Genomic DNA, 20,410 nt, shown 5'->3' with positions numbered 1-20,410 from the left:
TCCCTATGCGCGTTTCATCCGCTCCGGTCCGGGAGCCTCAACGGAGTGCCGCCATGCCTATCTGGCTCCAAGCCACGCCCCGGAATGGACTCATTAGACTTTATATTTTTGGAATTGGTGCTAGTGCTTATGACCAACTATGACATTCCCATATAGGCGTGCTACAATATATGTTTCCAGTGTTCCTAACTTGAAACATCTTGTGGTTAAGCTTCTCTAGGTTCAATACTGATATGGCCACTTCATATTAAATGGAAGGGCTGGTGATTAATCTAATGTGGGTGGCTTACTCTAAAAACTAAAATGGTAATTCTAACAATTTGGACTGTGGTGATTAGCAGTTGAGGATGCCAGTGTTTACACAGCCCCATCAGCTAACAAACCTGTGTGGTCAGCTGTTCTCTGATAAGTTAGATGTCGCCTTGCTGCTTGTGTGCATTTGTGCTGAAGGTTGATAGCTATTCGTTTGTCAACCTTTGAGTAAAGACATGACCTGAGGGTGGGAGCTGCACATATTGTTTCACACATACAATATCACATTCAGTTATGTATAATTTAAGTATATACCTATGGGCAAAACTGCAAAGTACAATTATACAGTGCCATAGAAGGAGTAATTAAAACTGTAGGTTAACACCTCATCAGTAGACCAGCAAACCCACCATAATGTCCTCCGTGTCAGAGGCTTTGACTAAACAACAATACATACCCAGTCCAAGAAACAAGTGTTCCAATACGAAATCACTTAATGTCCACAGAATCATTCTTGGCACCACACTGTTCTGTCTCCTATTGCAAATGAATGCTACTCAATTGATTACTTCCTTAAATGATCAGTAGAACATCTTTTGACATTTTTTTGTTGAAGGCAGTATTAACCCTTCAAACTGAAATTTTTTTCCCCATGAATGTGTATGGATTTATAAAGGAATACTGCTAGATAGTTATCTTTTGTAACCCCGCTTTTGCATACATCATAGTTCAAGAATGTATTCCCCCATCTATTTCCTGATGAAATTATAACCCAACAATTTAAGATTTATTCACTATTTTCATGGTGCTTGTGAATACATAAGTAAGCATATTCTTCGTTCAAACTCTTGGTGAAATCTGTGGTGAAAGTTATTTCTGCATTTTTCTTACTTTCAGCCCAGTTCCAATTGGCCCTGACCAGATCTTGCTAAGAGGAGCTCAGCTTAGAAATACTCAGTGGGTGATCGGAATTGTTGTGTACACAGGCCACGACACAAAACTTATGCAGGTAATTTGAAGTTCAATTTACCAGAGTAACTTTCCTCAGTGTTTGATAGTTATAAAATGAGAATGTGAAAAGATAAAAGATTGATGTAGTACTTATAAGCAAAGAGCTGTAGCAATGTTGGTTCCCTCCTGCTTTCCGGTAATGAATGATAGGCTTCATTCACAAAGCTTTTTCTGGTTCTCGTGAGAATTTTAACTGCACTAATTTTGCTCTAGACTGAAAATTTCCCAATCATTATACACACAATCAGGATTTTCATATTCCTAATACACTAATATCGATTTATGACCACAAAAACTATGCCAGCACAACATTTTCCGCCTCTAGTACACCTTTAGGGGTAGGCCCATGGATCTTCCCAGTGCTGGGGTGGGCCCAAGTAGTGGCCATTGGAAATGCAGCGAACACACACAAAGGTATAGTTTTGTTGGTCTACACAAACCTTTTTTATGGTTTTTCACACTTACTGCACACACTTCATGTTGGTGCAGAAACCTTTAGGATAAGTGTGAAAACTGGATGTGAGCAATCTCCAAACACCCCATAATATTGTCAGGGGCTGTCTGGCTGACTGTCTACTACATGACCATCTGCTGGCTTAGGTCCAGGCATGGAAACACATTTTTTGTAGGATTCTATATGTGTCTAGTGCTATTTTTGTGAATTTGAAAAAGAGTAACTTTATGGCAATGACATGACCATATGACAACAAAAAAGCCTCCAGCTCCTAAAAATGCTCATTTTCAGTTATTCCTCAAATATTGTATATATTAGTAGGTGCAAATGTCAACATCAATTTAATGATGAAGTTCATTACCTTGCTCATCACCCACATGCGTTTCATTGACCTAAAAACACACTTGAGAGCTTTCTTCATTTTAATAGTCACTGTTGGAGTTGCCCAAGAGTTGAATGCCTTTACATTATTCAATGGGGAATTGTTAGATCTGGGGGTCTCTAGTTGGCAGAGGTATACACCTTAGACCAAATAGGGACCCTTGCTTCTAGTCAGGGTACAGGGACACACACGGTAGATAATCCCTGCTCACCCTCTAGGTAGCTTGGCTCGAGCAGACAGGCTTATCCCCAAGGCAATGTGTAAGGTATTTGCACGTAGACACCACAATGATCCCCCCTCCACACACCACAAACTTAGACCACACAGGTGAGTTATATCAAAAATAATATATCTTTATCTAGGTTCCGCAGTTGAAATCAAGCATCACAGGTTTACACAATATTCGCTTTCTCGGTTGGTTGGGATCGTCAGACGATAGTCTCTAGTCTCTTGAGTGATTCGATACTCACTGAGAATGAATCAGTTCGTAGGCTCTCGATGTTTAGGCAGCTACGTTGCTCCGGCGGTGTCACTGCACTCGTTGTACAAGCGCTCCTCGGGCTGTTCGGTGCAAGGATTCCACAACTCCCTCGACGAGCCCCCAGTGACGATGTCGTCGTCACCGGAGTCAGCCACTCACAGCGCGGCCTCGTAGAGCAGGGAAATACGACTCTCGATCTGCGTCAGGCCTCCGGGTCGCGGCAAGGCACGTGCCGATGAGCACGTCGATCTTCTTGATGCGGCAACCGGTGTCAGGCCCGGATCGGTGCGGTACTCTCCAGCAAGACAGAGCAGCCAGCCCACCTCACAGGCAGATGTTGAGAAGCTTGGTAGAACAGTCCACGGTCCCTGCGGCACACAGCAGCGCAGGTGGGACACAGCAGAGTCTTGAGTTCTTGGCAACCTTTCTATCCCTGGGTTGCGAAACAGGAGGCCAGCTCTTCTCAGGCCCTTGGAGATTCAGTTGAAGACACAGCACTCAGCAAAGTCTTGTTCAGTCAAGTGGATAGGGTCAGCACACAGCAAGACCCCTTCTTCTCCTCAGCTTCAGTTGTACAGCAGAACAGGTCAGCCTTTAGAGCACACATCACGGCAATCTTCCTTTAGTTCTTCAGCGGTCCGTCTTTCAGCAGAGGTTCCTCTCGATGGTCGAATCTAAAAATCTGTTGTCAGGGGTCTTGTACTTATACCCCTAAAAGTCTTTGAAGTCTTTGTGCAAGTGGGTCCTGAGCCCGGTCTGATCCAGTTCTGGGTGTTGCTGGAGCACTTTGTTTTCCTGGCCTCTACATTCTTTTCAGAGCGAGGGGCAGAGTCGTCAGCCGCCCAGCAGGAGGTGGAGCCAGCAGAGTGGCAGGCAGGCACAGCCCTATTCAATCCCAGGTGCTATCTCCTCCCTCCACTCTCCTTGCAAATGTCGCCATTCAGCAGAGGGCTGACTCAGCCAACCTCCCGGGGGATCCCCAGCCCCTGTCACTCTCAAACCAGACAGTCAATCCACAAGCGCGCCCAGGCACACAGAAGGGTCAGACAAGAGAACAGCTACTCTCTAAAAAGTACTATTCTCCAACTCAGGATTTAAAAACAACCTCTCCTAAAAGATGTGTTGTTAAATGCTGTGCTCAGGGATATCTAACACTCATGTCTTGTCTTGTTCCTATGAGAAGATAGGCGGATAGCCGTTGGCACCCGCCTCCCCCATGTTAGCCTATGGAACAAGATAACCTTGCAGTAGTGAACACACAAAATGGCCGGTGTTCACTACCAGAACATGTTACCTGCACTAGTACATGCTCTACCTTCTACATACACTGCACCCTGCCCAGGGGGGTACCTTGGGCCTTCCATAGGGATGACTGACGTGCACGAAAAGGGAAGGGTTAGGCCCGGCCAGTGTGGACACTGGCCAGGAGGACATGGCAGTCCGGGGACTGCAGGCAGGCCTGCGGCGGCAGGCCTGAGACACTGTTTTAGGGCTACACAGGTGGGTGGCGTAATCAGCGCTGCAGACCCACTAGTAGCATCTGTCATCACCAGCCCTGGCACACACAGTGCGCTTTACTAGGGACTTCAGGGTGATACAGATATGCCAATCAGGTATATCCAATCAATACGATATTTTACACAGGGAGCACTTACACTCTGGCACTGATTAGCAGTGGCAGAGTGTCCAAAGCATCTAAACCAGCAAAACGAAATCCAGCACAGCATCAAAAATCCATGTAGCAGAGGCAAAAGATAGGGGGAAAACCCACACCAAGGATGTCAGGTCTAACAGGAATGCACTGTGTGTGCCCAGACAATTGTGTAAATTATGCTTGGCTTTCCCTTTGGTCACTTGATTGATTTCAGCTCTTAATCCCGTAAGAGGTAATGTAAGAGCCAATTTATAAAATGCAAAACAATGCAAACCGTAAAACATCTAGTGTCTAAACAAAGTGGATTATAAAAACATTCAAAAAGTGTATTTACAACAAAGCTTCTTTTGTTAAAAAGTAATAATAGTCCAACTGGGTTAAAATAGCGTAAACTTCCTCATGAGATTCACAGTTATGAGCTTTTTTGTAGGGGTCCATGAAAGAAATCTTTGATTTTATATTTTTTTAAAGGGCTCCAATACCAGTAGTGTCTTGGCGCTGATTCGGCCTGGTAAGATACTGCTGGATACTGTTGCTGCATTAGGTGCTGAAGAGCTAGGTCTTTAAAGCTTTTCTGGTGGTCCAAAGTTTGGGACTAAGTTTTAGTGAAGGAGGGGGTGAGTTCCAAAGATTGGCAGTTCCCAAAATAAAATTATCCCCACCCCCACCCCCTAAGAGGCTCGTTTTGTTCTGGGGGTCACTACTAGTTTGGCCGTGTTGGATCGTACGTTTCTAGATGGTATGCAGTGCTTTAAAGCCAATAGGGATTTAAACATGACTCTCTTCTCAACTGGTAGCCAATGTAGTGTTACTAGGCCTTGAGAGATGGATTTGTGTTTGGGAATCCCTAAAAGAAGCAGAGTAGAGGCATTTTGTAAAATTTGTAGCCTCTGCAAAAGTTTGTTTTGGATATTGAGAAATAAGGCATTTCCATAATCAATTTTAGATAGTACCAGGGCAGTCACCACTGTTTTCTAATGATCTGGGATAAATAGACCTTTTGATCATTGTTAGTTGGAACAAGACAGAAAATACCAGAGCATTTACCTGATCTTTAAAAGTCTGGTTACTGTCAATAATGATCCCCAAGTTGTGCACTTTGTTTACAGGTATGGAAAGTGCTCCCATATCTTTAGGCCACCACACGGGCGACCAGAATGAGGTGCCATTGCCATAAGTAAAATCTCTGTTTTACTCAAGTTTAGTTTAAGCTGCATCCAGCTGTTGTTTTGGACCATACACATATTAAAGCAACCCGCTGTCTCTTTCCGATTTCCAGACACAGAGATAATAAGTTGAGTATCGTCGGCATATGAAACAGTCGAAAAGCCGAATGAGTGAATGAGCCGAGCCAACGGGGTTACATATAGATTAAACAAAGTGGGGTTCAATGCTGAGCCTTGGAGAACCCCACACGGTAGCTTGAAACTGGGTGAGGAAAGTTGACTAGAGCCACATGTTGTTCCCTATTGCATAGAAAAGAGCCCAGGACTTTAAGGGCTTTGTCCTTTATTCCAGCCTCAGAGAGTCTGTTGATTAAGCTATGAGGATGAACCGTGTCGAAGGCTGCTGATAGATCCAAAAGGATCAAGCAGCCTTCCCTCCATCGTCCAAGATTGATCTTAGATTTTTTATAGCAGCTAGTAAGGCGGTTTCTGTGCTGTGCGCTTCTCAAAAACTTTGAGTGGGATCAAGAAGTTTATTATTATTGATGTAGGAGGTAAGTTTCATATTCAGGACCTTCTCCAAGACTTTCGCTTGAAATGGCAACCTGGAGATGGGCCTGTAGCTACTGGGCTCTGAGTTGTCCAAATTAGGTTTCTTTAACAGTGGCATTATTTATACTATTTTCCATTTTGCCGGAAAGAGTCCTGATCTTAGGATCTCGTTAAAGATTTCGCTCAGTGATTCGCTAATGATATCTGGCGCTAAGTGAATCATCTTAGGAGGGCAGGGCTCAAGTGCCAAGCCTGATTTTGTGGCCAAGACTAATTTGCAAACGTTTTCTGGGTCCAAAGAAGTTAAATACTGCAGCCTACTCTCAATAGGGGGTGTGTCTTGAGTTGTGGCCACCTCTGTATAGTTAGACACGTTCCCATTGAATGTGCTGTAGACCACCTTTACCGTGGCCTGGGAAAACATAGCCAAAGTATTGCAAAAGTCAGCACTGTTGTTTCATTGGGTGGTTTCAGGTATTTTTTTCAGACTTTTAATCGTGGCGAATAACTCCTTAGAGGAGTTTTTAGACTGAGAGATTTTGTCAGAAAAGTATTTGGTCTTCTCTTCCTTAATTAGAACTTCATAGTCTGTAATAGCTCCAGAATAATTTTTTTTATTTTGGGGCTAGTAATTATCTCTCCATTGTTTTCTAATTTCCTGCAGAGTTATTTCCGGATTCTTAATTTATCTGTAAACCATGGTTTGGAGGAATTTTTTCTTATGTTAGAGAAGATTAATTCCGAGGCCATTTTTCCTACTGTGGAACTGATCCCGAAAGAGTATGTAGTGGCAGCTGACTTTGAGTCGAAGTCATCATTTGGCTTTGCCTCTGTTAAAAAAAAATGTGAAATTCGATAGGGTCAATCTTATTCCACGCGCGGACGGACCTTCGAACAAGGAAGTTATTGTTGCCACGTTGAGCGCAGGGGATCCTTGCATCCAATAGTACTGCATTATGATCTGACCAAAGCAAAGATAGAACTTCTATAAAATTAAGATGGGTGTTACTTGTGAAAATACCATCGAGAATGTCACACTCCTTGAGTGGGAACTCCTACCTTCTGATCTAGGTTATGCTGGCCAGTGTTTCAGTTAGGGTGCTAGTGTCAGGGTCATCTGGGGTTTCTAAAAGTTAAAGCCCCCTAGAATTAAGAAATCAGATGAGTCAATACTTGATTCTAAAAATGGGGTGGGGTTGTTCATAAAGGAGGTTTTGGGCCTGTTGGTCGGTTGACCAATAGGCAATTGAAGGAATAGGTTTGAATCCGGCTAATCCGGAATCATAAACAAATCGCTTTCCAGAACTCTATTTGCAAGGGAGCTAGAAATGGCCACCTCTTCCCTAAGAGTTATGACCACCCCTGTGTTTGTTTAATCTATCCTACCTAAGGATAGAGTAGTCTACCGGAATAGCTTAAGCCGAATCTGGATTTGCAAAGGGGTTTACCCAGGTTTCTGTGATTAATATTTATGTTGATGTTATGTGTTTCCACAAATTCTTGAAATCTAGGTTGTGTTTTATTAGTGAGTGTACATTGACTAAGCTACACTTAACTGTGTCCTGGGAAGGTTGTTGGGCCACATGATGTAGTTTTGCCCGCCAATACATGTCAACAGTATTGTGTGATATTTCCAGTTTGCAGACTAGGCATTGAAAAGGGCCAAGATGAGGTTTACAGGTAATACAGTTTGGCTTCTTACTAATTAAATCATATGCTAGTAGGTCATCTCTAGAATATGTGACCCTCTGGGCTGGGCCTGGAAGAAAATACAACACAAAGAGCTCTCAGGTCCGAGTAATTGACTAACGGTTGTCCCAATGAGAAACAAAGGAAGAAACAGTGCTGTGGAAGAGGGATCCCTTTTAAGGATGGTTTCTCTCACACACCAAAGGTGTCATGCTTCATCATGGGAATACCTCCTCGCGTCACAAACCTAGTCGTGATGCGAGCTACAACCCCTCACTGCGAGGGAGGAGCTCAGGGATATGTTAGTGAAGAAGAGGGGTATAACTAAAACCCAATGTGAGCGAATGTGTGAGTGAAGTAGTGCAGTGCTGTCTAAACAGTAGTGAGAAAGTGGGTAAAACTAGCTACAAGGTAAGCCTACTGTAGTTTATTAATGCTTCCTGGTGCCAGGATTAAAAACGGAAATTGAGTATTGTGGCTGCCGTCATTAGAGGCAGCTGCACTAGAAAGTGATCAACATGTTTCAGCCGTATTGACCTGAAGCAGTGTCATGGTTTTCATCAGGATCTCTTTTTTCATAGCTACTGCAAAGCGTGTGTGAAAACAATGAGAATAAAAGAATTTTGGGAAAAAACGATGGAGTGTATTACAAAACCAGTGATCCGTCTGTTCAGCAGATTCACCGGTGTACCTGCAAATGTCAGGTATCTTATATCATCTGTCCCTGGCAAGTGGCCCTAGGTATAAACGTCCATCCAACTGCTCAGCTCAAGTGTGGCATCTCAGGTGTCTGTCCGTGGAACAGGGACACCTGGAATAAAATAGCCAGGGTCCTCGCGCAAGGTGCATTTCGGGCACAGGCGAGCTTGCCTTTGGTGCGCCAGCGGCGTGCCCGCTGTGCGCGGACCCGCTCTCATGGGTTTCAAATAGCCCTCGGAGGGTAGGGGGTGTGTCCAGGGAGCGTGGCTGTGCTTGAATACCTTCAGCGTCCAATGTTGAAGCATGCATCATGCATGGTCCTTTGAGGGCCAAGACTTTGGGACTGAGTTGGGTTTGAAGGGGTGCTAATTAACTTGCAGGAGTGATTGGGAAAAAATTACCTTGATAGCTAGACTATCTTGCGAGCACAGTACCGACAAGCGGGATTGAAAACAAATAATATATAACTGCAAAAACCTATTTGAGTGTTCAGTGGTGTAGGGGTTGTCGCCAGTGGTGTTCCAGTGGGTGATAAGTCGGTGTTCTTGTAGAAGTATCTTATTATTTTTCTGAGTGTCTTTTTGTTTGGCTTAGACTAGGTGTAGAGACGAGATCATTTATTCAACCCCTTCAGATTGCACATTTTCAGTTCTCACAGTGTCAGTCAAAAAAAGGTTCTGTCTCCAAATGACAAATTCCCAAGAAGGCGTTGATTAGCGCATACATTATTTCGTTCCATCATGCCACTCCATTTCCAGGACAACCTTTTTTCAGCACAATGCTTTGAGAATCATTACAAACAACAATCCGTTTGTTGAGCTGATGCAAACTTCACCCTCTCCATCCGAGGAGCTGGTGATACAAGTCAGACCCAGAAGCAAAGCTAGCGAAGCTTTGCTGATGTGTTAGGTGTCCTCCTGACAACCCCCCTCCGAATAACAGGGCATGGAGAATGCAGACAAGGGTGGTTTTGAGTTCCAAAGTCCAGAAGTCCTTTTACCGCCCAACTCCAAATCATGCTTTCTGTCTTGTGTCTAAACTCAATACACAGACACAAAATAAAGTAAAAATACTATGTTATTGAATTCTATATCCGTAAGACCCAGAATACAACTAATTCTTATGAATTTATTTCCAAAGAGGTAGTTCTTACACAGAACTTGAGTGGTTCTGCAGGAATGGTACAGTCTTTAAGTCCACAAGCTCTTACGATGAGATGAGCAATACTCATTATTAGTAATTCTTAGTCTGTTCTATAACTTTGCATGTTGCAAATGACCCAAAAAGCATTTTCTCTTTGCCCATGACCTGGCATATATTATAGGAAAATCCAAGTTCAGAATTTGTTGTGGACATAAAGTCAAAAAGGTAACCAACCTGAAACCCCCACTGAAATCAACCTTGCAAATCCTGAGACATGGGTGACTACACTTACTGAATGTAAATCTACCTCCAGCTTTGTGTCTACAGAGATGATTATAGTAGTGTCGACTAATCTCACACCCCTCCTTTTCAAAAAATGGTTGCTCTGATGGTGAGATTACTTTCGATACAGGTCAGGTGTGTCCAGTTTGTGTACAACACTCAAATGTATCTTGTTCGAGTGTTCCCTGAGAGCCTTAACTCTAGTTGTGTGCATTTAGTCTGCCGAAAGTGGGCATTTGTTCCAAACATCAAAAGTCTGCCCATAGTTGGTGAGTTTGTTACTCTTTCATGGGTTAAGTAGCTTCACACAATTCAATATTTCAAGGGTTCCTTTAAAAGGATCAGCAGGAGTATAACTGGCAGAGGCCCAGTTTGGTGAAGGTGTGTGCTATGTCTGCCTTCATTGCATTTAGTCTAGGCTGAGGGATAAACATAATCAATTGGATCAACTGAAACACCTATATAATATCTGCATTGGAATTGAATTTGGTGAAAACATTCTTGGATTCCTATCTAACTTTGTCCTATAGTACCGCGATACCACCAGGCATTTTAATACAGTTTAACGGGGTATTTGACATTACATATGCCACCAGGCTTCTAAGGTGTTCATGCAAGGTATCGCCTTTTACCTTTGCGCAGAAGAAAATCTATGATTAACATGGAACCTTAAACTGCAGTTTGAAAGGTCCCAAGCCTAGATTATGCCAAAATGTAAGCTTACAGAAAGGTCAAATATGCATCGTACAATACATGTAGATGCATTAGTTTCTCTTCACACTGCTTATGTTTGTAGCCTGGTTCTCCTGTATTTTGACAGAGTAAAAGCCATGACAATATGATACGGCGGTCCCCTGATATCTGCGGTATATCTCTCCGCGGCGTGGAGCATAAGATCGCTCTCTTCGCGGACGATCTTCTCCTCACTCTTTCTGATCCTTTACGCTCGCTACCAGCGGTGCACTCGTTGCTCCAAACCTACGAACGCGCCACCGGGCTTAAAATTAACCACGCGAAGTCCTGGGCCCTCAATATTACGATCCCGAACAGGGAGCTTCCGGCGATCCAAGCTTCTGTTCTGTATCAGTGGGCGAGCACATCGGTGCGATACCTGGGTCTTAACTTGACCCCAGACCTGACCACCTGGACACAGGCCAACTGGCAGGAATACAAACCCTCCATCCTGGCCGACTTACGGGCGTGGAAGGCCTTACCACTTTCCTGGCTTGGCCGACTCAACACGGTGAAAATGTCTATACTGCCGAAGATCCTCTATCTTTTTCAAACCCTGCCGACACCTATTCCGGAACATCAAATCCAGGGGCTTCAACACGAACTTATCGCATTTGTATGGGGGGGGGAGAAACCACGCTTTTCAAATTAAATCCTGAAACTCCCCCGGGATAGGGGTGGACTTGCCTGCCCTAATCTCCTCGATTACTATTGGGCGTCGCAGCTCCGCTTTGTACTAGAGTGGGGAGCATGGGAGAGTGAAAAGGTGTGGTTTCACATTGATAGGGCAGTCACTTGTCGCCCGCTATGGGACCATGCCTGGCTGCCCCGGGAGGCACACCATCGCAGCGCTTACATGGCCGTCCCTACCAAAACGGTCCTTGAGATCTGGGACAAAGTGGCAGTTCGTAGGGGCCTGACCACTTTTCCATCCCCACACACCCCGATCACTCGAAACCTGCAATTCCCGCCGGCGTGTCGCCCACCCCACTTCGCGAACTGGACGGAATCCGGATGCAGGACGATACTGGACCTATTCCTACGTGAACATCTTAAATCCTTTGCTCAATGCAAGCAAGAGTTCAGGCTCATAGAGAGAGACAAATTTCAGTATATACAATTGCGTCACTGGATACAGGGCTTTTCCCTGACGCAGGCAGCCACGCGACCTTACACCCCGTTTGAGAAGCTGGCACGCACTTTCGGCACTTACAAGGGGCTGATATCTCGCATATATAAGGTGCTCCAACATTCACAGCGATCGGACCCTCACCCATACCAATTGAGATGGCAAAACATTCCTGGCTCAGGTGTTACTCCTTTCCCAATGGGCCAGGCTCTGGGGCGACATCCCCAAAATCCTGCGCAGCATTCCCCAACAGGAGTCGGCTTACAAAGTGATGACCCAATGGTACTACACCCCCGCTAGACTTCAAAAAATGTTCCCCAAAACATCCCCCCTATGCTGGCGTTGCACCCAAGCGCTGGGAGACTTTATACATATCTGGTGGAAATGCCCTCTCCTGACTACCTTTTGGAAAGAGGTCCTTAGCCATATAAAAAAGGTGTTAGGGTACCCTCTGCCGGAGGATCCGCTTGTAGTTCTTTTGGGCATTAGACCAGTAACCCTACGAGCTATGATGGGCCGTGATCTACACCTTAGCCTCCACATGCTGGGTGCTGCGAAACAAACGGTGGCTCTCTATTGGAGGAAACCAGACTCGCCTTCCATAAACGTGTGGTTTGTCCGTCTATGGCATGTGGTGGCAATGGAGTTTCTCACGGCACGTCTACAGCTCCGAGACACCAAGTATAGGAAGCTCTGGAAGCCTTTGGTGGATTATCTGGGGCGACTGGAACATGTTAGATTGCAACCACCACGGCTCCGGGCCTTGAAGTTTTTTGATGATGTAATAGCTCCTACGGAACCAGGGGGTCTCTGGAGACCTGCGGATGGTTTACAGTTTACGCCCCTTGCAGCCACCCTTCCGGAAGAGAGGACCTCGCCTCTGGCAGATTAAAACCCACAGCCTCCACCTGATAGCAATAGTGGAGCCCACACCCCTTCCTCCCCGCCAAGCTTGCTTCCTTCCACCCTGTACTCCCTCCTCTCTTTGCCCTTGTTCTGACCCCCCTAGTTGGTTGGTCGCCTCCTTGGCAATCTTTGATGCAGGAACGATAGCGGATTGCCCTAGCGCTGCCGCAGTGTAGTAAGGGCAGAGCGCTCAATCTCTTGTTGTTATCTTATAGTAACCTGCCTGCTGGTGGCCGAATTATATAACGCCCTGTATGTCATTGATGAATGCTATTGTGCCTACACAGCACTAAATCTAGACAATATCAGCCTTCTCAAGCTGTGCCTGTTGCAGTACACGATTGGGGCGCCGTTGAGGGCTCATTTATGCGCTGCCCGTTCGGCTAGACTGTGAAAGTTGGGACACACTGCCTGATACGATTGACTTGTCCAGGATACCAGACGAAATCAGTGCAGGTACAGCTCAGCCCTAATGGGAAATGTATAGCAGCTAGGATGCCTGAGATCTTTATGATAAGGGGACAGGGGCCCATGAGGGCGCGGTTGGTGAAGTTCAATCTGTACAAGCTAACTTGGCAATGGTGCAACTGTTTATGCATGTCTGACGGGCGGGAGTCCTACGTAGGGCACGGTGCCGCTAAGGCGGGAGATTCTGTTTGTTGATAACTGTACATGGACCTGCTTCTGGGTTCCAGACAGATCTTCTTGTTCTCCTTTATGTGCTTTTGCTTCTGGCAATAAGTAGTTTTCTGCTGCCGGCCTATATGGTTGTAGGCGAGTAAGCTGTGTATGGACTCTTGCAAGACCTTTAAAATCAATAAAAGTTGGTTTAAATAAAAGCCATGACAAAATACATTTATGGTTGTGGACCTGAGCCATAACTCAATGATGCTACAATAATAGCACAGGAAACCATTATTTGGGTGAATTATGGTAGAGGTGGCGATGATAACCATTAATGGCAAATTTCAGGCTAAATTGTTCTTTAGCGTGAGTGAGTCCGCTTGGTTGTTTAGACCAGTGAAAAAATGTTTAAATGCTAAAAGGTTGGGCTTATTCTAACAATCTGCACACATCTCAGAATATGATCCTAGCATGCTTGTGCATGTTTGCCTAAAGGGGGAAATGTAAAACATTTCACATTTAACAGCATATATGTATTTATTTAAAGAGTTTTGCCTAGGACTGACATGTCTTGCAGCCACTTTGAGTGCTAGGAAGTAAATCTTAGATTCAATGTAGTCTGGAGAATTCAGGTAGTTGTAATAGCACAGGGAATATAGATACTTCAAGGGATGTAGTCTGGAGAATTCAGGTAGTTGTAATAGCAAAGGGCATATAGATACTTCAAGGGATGTAGTCTGGAGAATTCAGCTAGTTGTAATAGCAAAGGGAATATTGATACTTCAAGGGATGTAGTCTGGAGAATTCAGGTAGTTGTAATAGCAAAGGGAATATTGATACTTCAAGGGACGTTAGGATAGTCTTTATAAGGGAGAAGCCAGGTCACGCTGAGCGATATCAGTTAGTTGTAATTTTGAAGAGAGTATAGCTAGTTCATGGGATGTTTACAAAGTCTGTATAAAAGAGAATTAAAGTCAGCCGGAGCGTTATCAAAGGTATCAGACCTTGGATAGTAGCCATAGGTGAATGGGTGGGGGGGGGGCGATCCAATCCAGGCAGGCTGGGGGGTGCAAAAAATGTGCTTGAGAAGAGGGATCTTCTGGTCATTCTTGAACTTGAGATCATTCAATTGACCTCTTAAGGCTGGGCATAAATAGTTCAGCAAGAAATTCTTATTAAAGGGAACATTAAAAACAGACAAAGAGATTTTTATGAGAAACTATAAATGTAAGGTGGCAACAGTGTATGAACCCTTTGTCGGGTTTTGTGAACCAAACTTTTTGAAGGAAATTAAAATTTGATTGGTAGAGATATTGTCGATAAGCTGCTTTTTGTCAACTCTTGTCAATAAGTCATCTGGTGGGCGCACTGCCATAGTGAAACTCAGTTCTATATGGTTGACCCGGAGCTGACCCATGCACAATGGTGTGGTAAATGAGATCAATCCAACAGGCATTCCCATAGACAGTGTTGATAACCTTATCAGAAGTCCTGCAGATGCTTGGCTGTCCTTCAGCATGAGAGCAAGGAGGAGTGTGCTCCGCAGGAGTCCAAATACCTGAAACTGAGCAGAGTTCCTCCAGGTGCATCCCAGATCCTTATATGGGTCAGCCTCGTTCTCACACTCAGCCCTCTGCCAATCCCTTTCCAATGCACTGATTTCAAACTTTTAGTAGGGCCCTCAAACCTCAAATGCAGAGACCCTTCCCCATTCAACTGCTAGATGATTTCTTAATCAAAGTACTTTGAAATACCCCAGAGCAGGATCCCTTCTGGAACAGTGGCCCCCATATTGAGGGGAAACACAAACCTAAGAAGTGTAATGAATGCCCTGTGCATTACAGTAAAACCTATTAAAAGACATTTTTACCTAAAAGTCAGAAAATTCAGTAAATCCTCCGGAAAAAGTTGGGATAGACCTACCATGTAACTTTTGAAACCAAAATTGTGAATAAATTCACAAATTCATGAGGTACATATCGGAACAATACCACTTCCTACGCAGATGTTGAGCTGGGTACTATATAGAATGAAATCTGTGAGCCACTAAATTTACCATGTACTGTTGCAAAAACACAAACATAATATTTACAGTATTACTAAAATGACTTTGATTTATACCAGAACAGATGCTTGCCATGCAATAATTGTACAGTGCTAGAGTTTGTGAGTTGTTTTTGAATGGTGGTAGAATATTTATACTGGAAGTCTCTTTACTGTTTTTATTAACCACTATTAAGAGTCTATTTATTGCATCCTTTAGAATTCAACAAAAGCGCCCCTGAAGAGGTCGAATGTTGAAAAGGTGACTAACATGCAAATCCTGGTATTATTTTGCATCCTCCTCGTCATGGCCCTGGTCAGTTCTGTTGGTGCTCTACTTTGGAACAGAACTCATGGTCAGGTTAATTGGTACCTAGGATCAAATGGTAAGACAATATTAACTGTGACTATACCACATATGTTATTCCGCTTGCTAGAGGCTAGTTTTATTTTGAGTCTGGATTAGAAAACCATTGCCGTAGCGTTGCAGCTGTTATGCAAAGAATACACAACCCTTTTGTATTTTTAACTACCTTGGGCAAAGACAAAACACACTTTTTTTTAATTTAACAATCCTTGCCAAAGCCAATAGGTATGGTCCTAGCTGAATATGTAAGTAACACTCACGGTCGAACTGGCCTACAAGGCAATTGGGCATTGCCCAACAGGCTGGTCTTAAAGCTAAATGTGTGGGCAGGTTTTTGGCTGTGGTGGCCTCTTGTATGTGCTGCTCAGCCAATTTTTACAGTTGATATCCCTGATATTAAAACAAGCATTGCATGCAGCAAGCTCAAATCCATGTAGTCTTGCATTTCTTGCAAGACACATAAACAGCATGTCTTTACAAGTTCAAAACTGTCCCAATTTAAAAACCTGGCCCACGTTTTTTAACTATCAAATTCACTAATGGGTGCCAGTTATATTTTGCTGCCAAGCCTATTTTCTGCTCCACTCCGACCTGCACCAGACCTGTCAGCTTTGGCAATGCGTGTTTGTTGTACACTTACTCCTCCAGTTATTTCAGGCCCCTGGCATTTTGTGGAAGGTTACATTGTCCCATTATGAACCCGATCAGATTTTGGTAATTTGATGGGACCTCAAAGAGTTCCTACTCACTGTCTTTTATGCTTGCTTCCTTCCTCTCAGCCTCATTCATACCGACCATATTTGTCATATCCTAGCTCCCCTGTTTAAAACAAGTCACCGAGTGCATGGGGCAAAGAGATGCACACTTGTGCGCACATCTCTCCGCAGCAGGCCTTAGAGTGCTCTAAATGATAAATACACTGATTTTAGGGAATGCTACGGTTCATAGTATTTTACAAGAATCTTTGGTGGTGTTTTACTTACAAAATTTACAGTGACAAGAAGGTTCTATAACTGAAAGGTTAAAACAGTTTACCGGGTTCATCCTTTTTTCTAGGTTTATGCTTCTGTCTGTAGTTGGTTTACAGACACTGTATATGCTCCCTGTGGTGTATTGCACTTAATACACAGCAGCAGGTGGGCATTCGTGAACATCAAGAGAGAAATAACATCCTTAATTAGAAAATCGAATTACATTTCACATGTATACAATTTGAGGCACGGGAGATTAAGTGACCTTCCCTGAATTATGAAATATGCAGTAAAGTATCGCAGCTGGCATTAAAAATCCCTGTTCCCAGGTTCCAAAATCAGCAAGTTAGGCACAAGATCATATGTCCTCCCTCAAGCACCTTATATCGCTGGATCACAGAGCACTTTAAATTTCTCTGCGATACGCTGTACCACTAGGCACTTTACAAGCTTACCTCTTAGTTATTCTTGGGTGCAGTGCACATTAGGAGTCTACAAAGTGCACAGGGCACTGTACACTGCACACATTACAGGATTGCAAAATTGTTGGGAGAAAGTGTATGCAAGAGACTTGTACTTTAAGAACCCTTCTTATATAACACTCAGGAGTAACCTGCTGGTGGTTACCCATAGCATGCTGCAAGACCATATATACCCTGTACCACAGTACACATTACAGTTCCCTCATAAACTCTGCTACACTGAGCACCTAAAAAAACAAGCATTGGCATAGCCAATAGGTCTCGCCTTTGGGACCTTATAAGTGTTTAGCCATGCAACAGTTGCATAATTAAATGCTTATAAGGTCCCAAAAGCGAGACCTATTGGCTATGCCAAGCGTCCGTGCGGCCGCGAAAGGGAAAGTGATTGCGATCGCAATCACAATCAAAGATCAAAGCGGCTGCGAAAGTGAAAGTAATCGCAGTAAAGCGCGGCACGCGCGCCCACGCACATGCACTGTAGCTCTAGGCTGGCCTGGTAGCACTTTTTGGAGCCCTCTCAATAAGTCTCGCCAGACTAGCGCATGCGCTGGGTCAGGCGAGACCTAACAAACCCTCAGTATTCACAGTGAGTGGCAAAGTATGTCATTTGCTTTAAGCATACACTTTGTGGGGACACCAGAGAGCCCGGCTCCTAGATGGTGACACTCCTGTGATGCTCCTTGTGGAGGGTATGCAGTCATACCATATGCACCCACACGGGTACACCCGAAATCCATCCTGTGAATGGAGATAGTCAGTCACTGCCTCCTGAGGCCCTTCATGTTTCATGACCTGCTAGCGGGTTTATCTGCAGCATCTGAGGTGGGCATAGACCAGCCAACGGCCTCAACAAGATGGTAGGCACTGGACAGTGCTTCATTTTGGGCTGGCTGTGGTGGGCTCCACAGACCTGTACCCCTTCTGCCAGAAGCCACTACCCTTGAAAGCCCGGGGAACTGGTCAACAACACCTTGCAGGCTATCCAGGTGCATGAGCCCAAGCGACACAGAAGCAAGCCTTGGCGCTGCTGCCTCAACAATATGGTGGCCACCTGAGGTAGTGAAGGAGGAAGCAAGCGACAGCCTTCCTGTGGGATTGGGCGTTTGGACCCCAGGAATGAGGGCTGAACGCGGCTTGAAAGGCACATGTAACCCCCGTAACACTGACCCGCTGGGTGCTACTGTGTAGGCAGATAATGACTCTACTTGACCTGCTGATCTCCTGAGGATCTTGGGCCCCCTCTAACATTACCCTCAGTGTAGGCTGAGATCAATGAGAACAACTGCAGCTGTGATTGGGCGGGCGTGCTGAGCCAGAGACGTTTGAAGGCATGGGCAAATTGGACTCTGGCCCAGGGCACCAGTCTCTCAGGGGCTCCCTGATAGCCAGCTCTGTTCTGCAGACAGTCTTGCACTAAAGTCCTTGAATAATTCATAAAAAAGATTTTAAATAGCATTTTCCTTTAATGTATTTTTTATTGTGGATGATATGTGAGAGTCAATTACACACATTTTGCAGAGGAAATGTTGTGTTTTTGTTTCATGCAATATCCATAAAAAACTTTTTTTTAGAGCAAAACAGGACCTCACATATAAGAAATGGTAGGCTGTCACAGAGATTATTTGCAGTAATATTAGTGAGCTGCTGCTGTGTTACAAAATCGAAAACACAGTAAGTATCCCTGAATATTAGATATAAACCCATTTTGAATCTGGACGAGTTTGTGTACGGTTAGTGACCTGGCCAAAGAGGGTATAAAAAAGCTGAAATTAGATCATAAATAAGATTCCCTGTTTTCCGTTTTTACTGATTTTTACAGATAAATACAGAGAGAAAACCAGTTATTTTTTTGTCTGTTTACTTTTAAATGTGGATAAAAACGGAAATTGGATTCTTTTTAGAGTGATTCTAAAGGCTGTCAGCCATGACTGCTTAGCCAATAGCCGTGCGGATTGACAGGTAAGGGGTTAAAAAAGAAGGGATTTCTAGCAAAGAGGCTTAAACAGTAGATATGCACAACCTTGATACTAAAATGTTCATGTTTTTATATATGTGCATTGATTTATCATCTGTGGGTGTTCATATCATTGACCACTATGAGGCATTCATGCATGAATGCACATTCATCAGGCACATAAATGTGGCAATATACTAGTGTCAACGTAATTTTTTCACAAAACCCAAAATAAATATGGATAAATACAGATGACTTTTTTCAATGATACCAATGAAGCATGGGACTGGCTCCAGTCTGCAGGCCATCACACTTTGCTGAGCCAGTGAGGCAACAATATGGAACTGCATCCAAGAAACCGTAGAGGATGTAGAAGACGATGAAGAATGCATACAGTCAGCTGGTGACGGCTCCCAACAAAGAACAGGCTCTGCAGGAAAGACAGGGTGTTTTGAGAGCAGTGGCACGCATGAGAGACCGACGTCCCAGCAAAGACACTGTTACGTCTTCGGAACACTCATCCAGCAAGAGCAGCTCCTTGGCGATATGGCCAGTGGGCGTGGACTGAGTCGCTTCCCGTGGTGACGCCGCAGACTGCTGACGACCTGATGTGATGAACTGTCTCAACTTTTGACATCCCATACGTATGTAATTGGGTCAGCATGAGCGACAGTAGCGAGGTGATCTGCACGCATTTCATGAGACACCCTAGTTAGCATAACAATGCATCGCGTTTGCATATGTCCATTCATCCATGCCCGCGCCGACCACCAATTAGTCGCTTCCTAACGGACACCAAGCCGTAGTGCGTGATTACTCCTAAGCAAAATGGGTCCATGGCATTAACACATCCACTACACTCCAAACTCTGACCCCCACCCCTGCCCCCGACATGTTTAACTTGGCGCACGTTGCCGTCAGCTGCCACATGGCATTGTTTTTCGTTTTGGCAGATACCTGTTGTCCCTCTGCTCTCTCTCTCACTTCAGCCGTATATGGCTTCCCATTTTAACAGCCCCTCGACACGAAGTGCACACGAATATCCAAACACTAAAAACGCAGTATTCACTCGCTGTGGACAAGTTGCTTGATTGCCCACGGTCAAACTCATTATGCTATATGCACGCAGTGCCATTCTATCTATGTACCACATGCCACACACCAACATAATAATTTGGAATGTCAGGGGGCTACACACGCCGGCCCGTAGATATAACGTCTGTGCTTATCTCAAGCGACACAAAGCCCATATAGCATTCTTACAGGAGACCCACATCGCCAAGCCAGAAGTAGGGAGGTTGCAGCAGCGTTGGAGGGGGCAGATGCTGGCCACGGGCAACTCCTCTTTTGCTAGGGGGGGCTCTGATCTGGGTTAAACCGGGAGCACAGTTTACACCGGAGACAACTAAAATCGACCCACATGGCAGATATGTCCTC

The 20,410-nt window shown here is 44.6% G+C and overlaps 1 protein-coding gene across 3 annotated transcripts in view; it reads left to right on the top strand.

Annotated features, from left to right (window-relative positions):
* ATP8A2 (ATPase phospholipid transporting 8A2) overlaps nt 1-20,410 on the top strand; it is a 2,139,258-nt gene that overhangs the window by 695,283 nt on the left and 1,423,565 nt on the right. For all 3 annotated transcript variants that reach the window (XR_014967690.1, XM_085621612.1, XM_085621613.1), the window contains exons 10-11: nt 1,150-1,261; nt 15,420-15,585. Coding sequence is in view for 2 of the 3 variants with exons in the window: in XM_085621612.1 (XP_085477738.1) it covers nt 1,150-1,261; nt 15,420-15,585 (278 nt within the window). In the remaining variant the exon portion in view is untranslated. The remainder of the gene's footprint in view (nt 1-1,149; nt 1,262-15,419; nt 15,586-20,410) is intronic.

Source organism: Triturus cristatus, chromosome 8 (genome assembly GCF_964204655.1).
Source record: "Triturus cristatus chromosome 8, aTriCri1.1, whole genome shotgun sequence".
In the NCBI taxonomy this organism is placed as follows: domain Eukaryota; kingdom Metazoa; phylum Chordata; class Amphibia; order Caudata; family Salamandridae; genus Triturus; species Triturus cristatus.
This window is presented reverse-complemented; position numbering and strand designations above follow the sequence as displayed.